This window comes from Catharus ustulatus, chromosome 10, assembly GCF_009819885.2.
Source record: "Catharus ustulatus isolate bCatUst1 chromosome 10, bCatUst1.pri.v2, whole genome shotgun sequence".
Lineage (NCBI taxonomy): Eukaryota > Metazoa > Chordata > Aves > Passeriformes > Turdidae > Catharus > Catharus ustulatus.
This window is the reverse complement of record NC_046230.1, coordinates 15,389,402-15,399,860: the sequence shown is the minus strand read 5'-3', so window position 1 is coordinate 15,399,860 and position 10,459 is coordinate 15,389,402. Positions and strand designations below refer to the sequence as shown.

Genomic DNA, 10,459 nt, shown 5'->3' with positions numbered 1-10,459 from the left:
GTATTCTTCTACTTCCTATACAGCATGGTCCCTCTGTTCCAGTGCCCAGCAGTGTCATTTCCACAGAGAACTTTGCTCAAGCAAAGTTTCCTACACCAGATTTTAAGTTCGCAGGTCAAGAGCATCCATCAGTTGAAAGGAGAAGCATCACGGGATCCTCTACCCAAATGAATTCCAGTAAAGTCAGGCTTAGAAAAAAAATCTCTCCAATGGAACTCAGCTCCTTCATATAGAGTAAAAATCAGGAAACCACAGGAAAAGAAGAGAATTCATCCAGGTAATGATTCCCCCACATTCATAATTTATTAACTATGAGACAAAGGGTCAGTCACCCCTGTACAAAAGGCTGGCAAAGGCTCAAGCATCAGCCTGTTCCTACTGAAACCCTACTTCAGGATTATAGCAAAGATCTGACACTTTTGTTCTGGCTCTCTAAAGGAGAAGTTCTTACATGTAGTGATATAAAAATGTGGAAAGGAAATGTCAGGCAAATGGAAAGCTTTTCTCTCTCTTCAGAGAAAAACGCCTCTGATTTAAGATTTGTTGGTGCTGCTGACTCCATAGCATTGAAATTCACACATCATAGCATTCTATAGTGTTAGAAAACATAGACAGATGTTTCTCTACTTCTGTTTTACAGCTGCTTTGAGAGATGTGGCATCTACAGCTGTGTTGGGTATAGTCCTCTGCTCACACTATTCCCAGTTTGCTTTGCATCCCCCACATCACCTGTACCAGGGATTCCCATCACACACTCAGGTTAAGTTCAGGCATTTTCTACACTACCACACACATCAACAGAAGCTTCAGTGACAGGAGTATTTTCTTCAATGCTCTCTTATATAGTGGGGCAAGGGGACAATAATAGAAAAGAAATGCATTGAGAAAAAAAATTAGTTGTTTGTAGGACAGAATTTTTCTTCCAACTTTCACTGAAAAGCAGAAAAGTACTACAGAAACAGTGGTCTTGTCTGATCAGTCTTCATCAATTAAGCACAACTTTATGGACTACAGCAAGCCCCCCAAACAAACACTTGCATTTATTCCATGAGCATTGATTGGTTTGGGTTTTTTGGGTTTTATGGAGTTTTTGTCATGGTTTTCTTTTGCAGTGGTTGTTGGTGGGTTTGTGGTGTTTTTTTCAGTTTGGTTGGCTTTTTAATCCAGTGAAATAATATCTACAAACAATGCTTTCAAATTGCTTTTCTGGAAGTCTGCCACAGTTACTTTAAAGTAACTATCTAGAAATACAGTTTGTTTATTTGGAAGTCCTTTGGGAAATCATTACTGCTCCTGATGGAGTGTCTCAAATATCGCAGTTCTAAGGCACAATATTAGAAGATATTTTTATCCTCTAAAAAGAGAGGAATATCCAGTTTTCTGCAGGAAAATAAGCCACTGAAAAAAAAAAAATCCTCAATTTTGGTTCTTTTTACTTAGGTCCTTCCTCAATGTCAGTGGGCCCATTATGAAAGCAAGAATAACCGAGTCAATCTATTTTGAATACTTAGGCATCAAACTACTGCAGAACTGAAGACAAAGGTAACAGAAAACAGTATTGGTGAACTTCCTTCATGTCCATCGACCTCATATCATCAAATCATTCACATCATTTAGTAGCACTACTGAAAGTTACGTCCTGTGCAGTGCTAGAGCACCTTCTCTCAGAGAGTTTGATTCTCAGAGTAGTGCTGGTCTTACCCTCAGCCCATCACAGCTGGGCAGGCACAGAGAGGCAGGAGCTGGTATTGAGGGCTGGCGTTCCCAAAAACCCACTCCAACCACTAAGTGACACTGCCTCCCCAAATATGAACTCCCTTTATTGACAGACAAAATACTTTTACAACATGTTAGTAAAACATCAGTCTCTTAATCGCTTCTTAGGAAGATCCCCTGCACTTGTCAAATCACTTGTAACTAAGTAGCCTCCAGAAGTAAATCCTGTTTTTATTTTGAGGCATTATCAAAGAATGTGACAGCACCATGAAACTGCAGATAAGTCAGCCTTGTGCAGCACCTAAGGCAACTATGGATACTTTCAAATCCAAGACAATCTGTGTAGTCAAGAGACACATAAATCACTTAGAAACTGCTGATCTTCAGCCTTCTTTGTTATCTGTGGATAGCTGTGAGAGAAGTGCTATTTCCAGAGTGAGGCAGGTGTATAACCAAAGTGCTTTCCAGTTTGGTGCCTGTGGCAGTGATCATCAAAGCTGAAAGCCCTCCAGCCTGGATACTACCAGTAACAAGGAAGAGATGATGATAAAACCCCAGGAAACAAGTAAAAGCGGGTATCTCAACACAGGTACAAGAGGAAGGAATCCAGTTTGAACATCTGGGGCAGATAATAGTCCAAGTGCAATCTGGAGTCACATCTGTGAAAATCTGTGAGGGAATGAGGAGTGGGCTAGTGATGGAGTAGCATGTAAAGAAGCCCAGAGGAGCTCCTTTTTGCTGCCTGAACCTGTCTCATGCACAAAGTAAAGTGTGACTCCTACATCCCCAATGGCTGAGCCTTGATCCAGGTGCGTCATTCAGCCTGCTTGGGCACCCAGGTGAATCTCCATCCCCCATCGTGGTCCCTGCGCACAAAGGCCTGTCCTTGGTGGAAGCTGTGCGTTCTCACATTGCTGTGGGGACTCAGAGACGTTGTGAAGGCCACTTCTGTTTTGTTGGGTGACAAACCACCAGTCAAATAAGGCAACCCATAGGCTGGGAGAGGGGAAACACTTGGCACTGGTGAGGAGACGCATGGTGCTGAAGAAAATTGAGGAAGGAAGGCAGAATCCTCGCTGCATGAATGGGCGGTGCTGCTGCTGCCTGGAGGCACATGGCTGCAGCTAAACACTGCTGCTGCTCCTTCCCTGTGCTCATAGTCTACTGCTCCCCCAGGGCTCAGGCAGTATGTGTCTGTTCCAAAGTCTGGGGACAGGGCACTGTAGTTAGCTGAAGCTTCATCAATGGTGTTCACATCTTTTAATCCTAAGGTCTGCAAGACCCAGCTGTCCACAGCAGGGCTGGCTTGCTCCTCACAGGCAGTGAATTCATTGAAAAGATTCCTTCTAGCTTTGGAAACATGAGGAGTTTCTTGAGGAACAAAGCAGTGGTCCTCTTTTAATCTCCTCTTGGTATTTTTGAGAATAGTACAAGTTTTTTGCCCATGGCCAGACAGTAGTTTCTATTAAAAAAACAAAAACGACAAGGTGGAGAGAGAAGATTAAACTCTGAATTTCTAGATATCTGAAAGCAACATGTTTCTGACCTGAGATGTGCAAGACAGTTACTATTTGGTTTCTACTGTCCTTACAGAGATACTTTTTTTCACCCTCTGCTTAAACATATGGGTATGAGTAACTATTTTGTAGCTTTTTAACAACCCCATCCACGAAAAAGAAGCGTGTGACCATGTCAGTAAGATCTGTGCTTTGATGGCATTCTGAGCCCTGAGCTCCCACCTGGCTGTGTGCCAGCAGTGCTTGGCAGGTGAGCAGGGCATGGGGGGCAAAGTGGCAGCCTGACAAAGAGGGAAGATGCAAAGGTAACTCATGCTGGGACACAGTGATCCTGACAAGGCAGTGCTCAGAGCAGCAGTGCACTCATAATTCACCTCAGCTGTCATTATCCCAGGACAAGGGCCCTTCAGGCATCCAGGTACGGTCAAAGGAAGGCAAGAATAAACAAGGAAGCTGCCCCTCATGTCCTGAACTCACTGCTCAGACACCTCCCATGACAGCTCCTGGACCCTTCTCCATATGTCACTGGGGGTGGCCATGTCTCCCTGCTGTGCCCAGTGAAGGAGAGCTTTTCTACTGCCAGGAGCCAGGTCTGGCCATGGGAAGGAGGACATCAGGCTAACAACTCATCAACAGGGTAGAAAAGGAAAGTCTCCTATGTCCTACTGTCTTTTTTACCTCATGCCCAATCCACAGAGTTGAGGAAATAATCAATAGTTCAGTTTCATGGGCAGGGCTGGAATAGCAAAAAAAATGTCTTTAAGCTGACAAGAAAGAATTTTTTTCTTTATTTTTGTTTAAATGAGAAAGAAAGAATCCAAATGTTAAAAACACAACCATTCACACTTAGTTACACTGAATGTTTCATCCAACCTGAAATGTTTAACTTTGTATTTCACCATTAAAAAAACCCAACACATACAACTTTTTAATTAATAAACTGGAAAAAAAAATCCTTACCAAAGGGATAATTTACAAAAGAGAGACGTTCAAAAATATATATTCAAATTTGAACATTTTACCAAAAAAAATAGCATTAGAGAGATTAATTTAACCTTGACCTAAGACAACTATATAATCTTGACTTACTTATAGATAACTAATAAATTAAACTTAATCATTCCAGGTGCTTCACTGTCTCCACAGTCAGAACTTGAGAGGATATCATTTTTGGAGGAAACTGTCACCTTTGTGAATTTAAATGTAAGTGTGAGTTCCACTGCAGGTTGTCTACACTCTTAGATTTTCCATGTATTTTACTGGCCTGTACCTAATCAACCTCTTCCTTCTGCACATATTTGTATGACAGGTTTGAGCACAATACCTTGGCTTTTTCTTCTAAACACTTAATCAGGGCAGAATTCAGGTATTGTCGGAGGTTATTATTTTCTTCATGTAACCTAGCAAGTTCCTCTTCCTTCTGAAGCAAAGTATCTTGAAGCTGTGGAATAGAGATATTGATGAATAGGTGTTGACTCTGTAACTTAAGAGCAATTGCCCTCTGGTACAAGCTGCTTGGATTTGATGATCTGGGTGTTTGCTTTGTGAGCTCAACCCACCCCCTTCAGCCTCTTTTCTCTATAAATCTAAGTGGCATGACTGTTCAGTTTTCACTTTTGACTTCCTTTATTCTTTAAGTGAGTGTTTGAGAAGATTACTCTGAAAAAACCTGCAACCGCAGAATAATAACAGAAAAGAATTCCAGGTAGCCCTGTGAGCAGCCAGAAATGGTCACGGGCATGACAGCAGCTCCAGGTCCTCCTCTTGAGCTGCAGTAAACATCCCTTTGCACCCCTCCTTCCCATTTACAGCTGGCTGGTGAAGAAAAGGAGGAGGAGTTGCAAAGTAACAATTCATGGGGGTAGTGTGCAGAAGGAAGATGCAGTTGCCACTTTTTATGATACAGCAGCACTCAGTGATCTCTTCAGTCCTGCACCCTACTGTGGCACCCTGGTACACACACAGACTTGAGATAATGCCTGGTCTCAAAAGCTGAACAGGAATGGCAGACACCTAACACTTTTCCATTGGAAAACTAAGTCTTTACAGATAGATTTTTAGCTTCTGATCATAGCTCTGGAGACTTCTTTAGGAGGACAAAGAATGTTCTGCCAAGCATCACAGGCATCTGCTGAGCACAGGCTCAGTCAAGAACAGACTCAAATGATTGAGGCAGAGCCAAAAAAAGAAGTACACTGGCATCTGGAACTACAGTTTGATTCCAGGAACCTTTAAGTTAATATCTGATTTTTTCACTGACTTCACTGTGTCAAGACATCATTCCAAGTATTTGATCAGTCATCAATCTGGAGTTCCTTCATCTAAGACAGTTCAGAGTTTCTTCTGTCTCTTGTTGGGATTTACAAAAAAAAATGAAACAAAAGAGAAAATAAGGGAAAACCTGTTGGTTAAAATGGTTGATCATCCATGTAATTAGGCAATTCTGGTGGAATAATTTCCCATGAAGTTAAACCTGGTGGAATCAGGAGGACACACCACATAATTTTGGCCGACAGCATCATTAAAGCCTGAGGGACCCCCTGTTCATGTCCCTGGTTTTCTTTAGTGCCAAGGCTGCTGCTGCAATATGATGTAAGAAGGGAGGAATGGACAGGGAGCCCCAGCACAGCTGTCCAACTTCACAGGACAGCATGGAGGAGACAAACACTTGAAGTAAGGAACAACAGTTTTGTGTCACTTCCGATATCCGTGTCAGTAACAGCAGACATGCCATAAGCCAACCCACAAAGTGCCATACGTGACACAAAGTTCGGGAGTCTCGTGGGGTGAAGCCGGGGGTGCTGGAGGGCTCGGAGCCTTTACCTGCTTGTTTCTGTAGAGCTGGGAGGACAGCTGGTCTCCCTGCCACGCCGCGTGCTGGGCAGCGAGCTGCGGGCTGCAGAACTGGCCTGCGGAGCAGAGCGAGGGTTAGCCCGGCCCCGCAGGCTCCCAGCCGGCCCCGCCGCCCCCGAGCGCACTCACCCGGCGGCCGAGCCTCCCGCCGGCCCTGGCTGTGCGGCGGCTCCGCGGCGCAGACGGCGGCCCAGGTCTCCTTGGAAACACCGGGGGCGGCCCAGGGGCAGGCACTGCCCGAGCCCCCGGCGAAGTGCGGCTCCGGGCACGGCTGGCCGGCGCTCTGCGGAGGGAAGGGGCCGAGGCGATGGGGCGCTCGGCGGGGCCCCGAGGAGAGGCGGTGCCAGCCCGGCCCCGCCGTGCCGCGCCAGGAGCGCCCCGGCGGGGCAGCGCTCTCCTCGCTGCTGTCCCGGCCGGGCTGCGCTCGGCTGCCGTCGCGGGCAGCCCCGCTGCCCCTGCAAAGCACCGGCGGCCCCCGAGGCAGCGCCCAGCCCTGACCCGGTGCCCGGTGCCCGCTCTCGTGGTGGCCCCGCTCCGTGCGCCCAGCGCGGGCAGTGCCGCTCCGCAGCACCGGGGCTCCAGCACAGCCGTGCCAGGGAGCACTGCGGCTCAGTCTCCTGCAAACCCCTGGGAAATGCTACGGTCCTGCGTGGGTTTAGGGTAAAGGGAGTTCCCATGCTGTCCTTGGCCAGACCGTTCCTGCCACTATGCGTGTTCGACTCAGCTCTAAAGCAGCAGCACAGAGCCAGCAGTCACCTCCTGGCTGCTCGCACTCACTTCTGCCCCTGCAGTTCTGCAGGAGTCCCAGACCGCAAAGCCTGGGGTTGTCTCTGGATTCACCCTTTCTCCCTCCTCCAAATAAACCTCATCTGCAACTCTAAATCTCTGCAAAGAAGGCAACGGCAGGGCTTGGAGCCTCAGTCAGGGAGTCTGCCCACCCATGGGAAGGCACAGCAGCAGAGACTGCACTGGCAGGTAGAGGAGAGCCCTCTTTCTTTCCCATCTTAAGAGGGCACAAAATCTATTGCACTCCCCCAAGGGAGAGACCAGCTTCTCCTCCTCTACTCTGAGGTCGAGAGAAATGCAAAGAGCACTTACCATATTAGTGGCAGAATGAAATGCAGGTCTTGGGAACACGTTTCTGTTAAAGCCCCAGAGAGGTTTAAATGGCTCTGAAGGAGGGGGAGAGGGGGGAGACCGGGGAGGCGAGTTTAATCTAAAGGAGCTCCCAGTGACGCCTCAGAGCTCTCCTGAAACCCAGCAATCTGATTTGGTGTAAAGCTGTCAAACTTGTGACGTGAATAAACAGCAAACTTGCTGAAATCAAAGTCATTCTGGTCCCACAAATCAACACAAGGAAGGAGGGAAAAGAAAAGGAGGGAGAAAGGAAAAAAAGCTTCCACACACTTCAGGGCAGCAGTGAACTGGTGTGTGTGAGTTTCACTGCAGGAAATGAACAGGCATCCAGGGAATCATCCCACATGTTCAGAGGAAGGCTGCTGGTGTTGCTGTTGAGTTTTTTTTGTTTTGTTTTGTTTTGAAGCCTTGTTTGCAGTTGTAAAATTCATCAGGAAGAAACAAGTCTGTCCAACCTGCCTGGCTCACTGAGAGGGTTTTGCCCAGCTTCTCAGAGGCGTGTAGAAGCAAATGTGATTCAAAGCACTTCTGTGCACAGTTCTGAGAAAGTGAAGGTTTCAGGACAGAGCCTGCAATGACAAGCTCCTGCAAATGTCTCACTATACCAGGAACATTTTCTGTCAAGCCTCAGGCTTCCAGAAGATCTTAGGATATAAATGTGGCAGTGGTATAAGATTTACTATCATAAAGGATTTATGATCACAATGTTGCAAAAACCACAAACAGGTATGTGAAAGGCAGGGATTGTCTCCAGATAGTCACTTCTGATTCATATCAGATTTACGTAGCAATCAAAATCCATGGATAAACTTGAGTTTTTCCCAGGGGGGAAACAAAAAAAATCAAACGAAAAATCTTCACTGAGGGTCTGTCTTTGAATAGCACAGGAGATGGTGGGAATACAGCAAATAGAGCATTTGTTCTGCCAGGATCCTGCCCCTGCCATGGGTGTTCCGGGTGCCATCCTGACCTGTCTGCAGCCAGCGAGGATAAGGCTGGGCCGAGGGCAGGCCGTGCTGGCATATGGGGTGTTCTTTAATTTCTCCCCTGGAGGATGCTCAGTGCTGTTCCCCCATCAGCAATCAGCAGGGACAACACAAGAGGGCCATTTGCTTTCCATTCTTTTATTACTAGCTATTTTCCTAAGTTGCTGCCCAAGGTAAATTGGCAGCTATACCAAATTAAACCATTGCCATTTCCCACCTTTATTTATTCCCCCCCCCCCACCCCCCCCCCACCCCCCCCCCACCCCCAACAGCAGCATTTAAAAAACGCCTTGCACTCTGAGCCTACAGTGCTTGGGGTCACCCTTTAGCTTTCTTAAGCTGCAGCACAGCGTATTTGGTAACTGCTGTGATAACCCACTCCTTCCAGATGCCAGCCACTCTGCACGGCTGTGTCCTCTGTTGGCTGCTAAGGAGCAGGAGCTGTGGGACACACGCCCAGCACCCGCCAAGGCCCAGCACAGCTCCTCGGCCAGCTCTGGTCCCTCTGCGCCGTGCTGAGCTGCCGCAGGGCGCTGTGGCACCGGCGGCTCCCTCACACCGGCACATCCCAGGAAAGCACCGCTGCTCCGGGGCCCCGCGGGCGGCAGGCGCCGGGTAACGGCCCGGCGGAGGTGGGGAAAGCCGGGAGAGGAGAGGTGCAGGGACGGGCAGGCCGGAAGAGCCCTCAGCGCCCGCAGCAGCCCCGTGAGAAAGGCGAACGCCCATGGATCCCGCCGGGCCCCGCCAGCGCCTCCGCGCCCCGCAGAGCGGCCTGAGCCCACACGAACCGCGGCCATGTTGGGGCTGCCCGAGACGGCGTCATCAGCGCGCGCCATCCCCCCCCCGCGGGCATGGCGGAGGGGGGAGCCGCGGCCTCTCCTCAGGGACCCGGAGTGCCCCAAAGCTGGTGTCCGGACTGCCCCACTCCCGGTGCCCGCACTGCCCCCTTTCCTGTGCCCGCACTGCCCCATTCCCGGTGCCGACACTGCCCCGCTCCCGGTGCCCGCACTGCTCCATTCCCGGTGCCGACACTGCCCCATTCCCGGTGCCCGCACTGCCCCATTCCCGGTGCCGACACTGTCCCATTCCCGGTGCCGACACTGTCCCATTCCCGGTGCCGACACTGCCCCATTCCCGGTGCCCGCACTGCCCCATTCCCGGTGCCCACACTGCCCCATTCCCGGTGCCGACACTGCCCCACTCCCGGTGCCGACACTGCCCCACTCCCGGTGCCGACACTGTTCCACTCCCGGTGCCCGCACTGCCCCACTGCCAGTGTCCGGACTGCCCCATTCCCGGTGCCCTCACTGCCCCATTCCCGGTGCCCGGCTCCAGGCAGCTCAGGACGTGCCCGCCTGGCCCGGAGGGGTGAGGCGGGTGCAGAGGAGCCTGCCGTGGATGAAGAGCAGGGATGCCAAGAGCAGGGGGTGCCCTCCATGCCCCCCGAGGCGCCTCACGGCTCCACTGTCAGGGCAGCAGCAGAGAGAGGAGAGTTGGTGTCTAAATAGCACATCCAGAGGATAATTTGGGGTTGGAGCAGCTCTGTTATGAGGAGAGGCTGAGGGAACGGGACGTCCCCTTAGGGGATCGCATTAATGCATATAAATAAGAGGTGAGGTCAAAAGGAAGGTGCCAGGCTCTTTCCAGTGGTGCCCAGTGACAGGCCGAGGAACAACGGCCATAAACTAGAACACAAGAAGGTTCGCCTGAACACCTGGAAGAACTTGTTTCTATTCAGGGTGGCAGGCACTGGAAGAATTGCCCAGGGAGAGTGTGGATTCTCCCTCTCTAGGGACATCTCAAACCCTCCTGGAAGGCACTGTTGGGTCTGCACACTGGTGTGGTGTTGGCTGGGGGGTGACAGTGCTCGGCTTTCTGAGCTCAAGGAATGCAGGTCAGCTCACCAAGGCTGATATGATGGGGAGTGAAATGTAGTACAAGGGTAAAAGACACCCAAATCAGAGCCTTGGTAGGTTTGGGGAGATACCCTTTGGGTAACTGCCAAAGAAAGAAAAATACTATTGTTGTAGGAGAGAAACACCTAATTTTGCAAAATGGTGCATGGATGGTCACACATGATGATAGAAAAGGTTGAATTCACAGTAGCAATCACACATTGATGTGTGTGCAAAACAAAACTAAGTAACAATCATCTGCTAATTTTCCTCTTCATCTGGAGCTTTTACTGCTTATTGCAGTTAATGGTGGACCTCTTTAATTGGGAATAAAATTCTGGGGCAAAATGTTTAT

The 10,459-nt window shown here is 49.4% G+C and overlaps 1 protein-coding gene across 1 annotated transcript; it reads right to left on the bottom strand.

Moving 5' to 3' along the window:
- Nucleotides 1–1,803: 1,803 nt before the first annotated feature.
- GMNC (geminin coiled-coil domain containing) lies at nucleotides 1,804–9,045 on the bottom strand. Its single transcript, XM_033068916.1, has 5 exons — nucleotides 8,673–9,045; nucleotides 6,216–6,713; nucleotides 6,057–6,142; nucleotides 4,558–4,674; nucleotides 1,804–3,178 (listed from the first exon to the last, which is right to left on the bottom strand). The coding sequence occupies exons 1-5, from the start codon at nucleotides 9,043–9,045 to the stop codon at nucleotides 2,531–2,533; spliced, it is 1,722 nt and encodes a 573-aa protein (XP_032924807.1). The 3' UTR covers nucleotides 1,804–2,530.
- Between the last annotated feature and the right edge of the window lie 1,414 nt (nucleotides 9,046–10,459).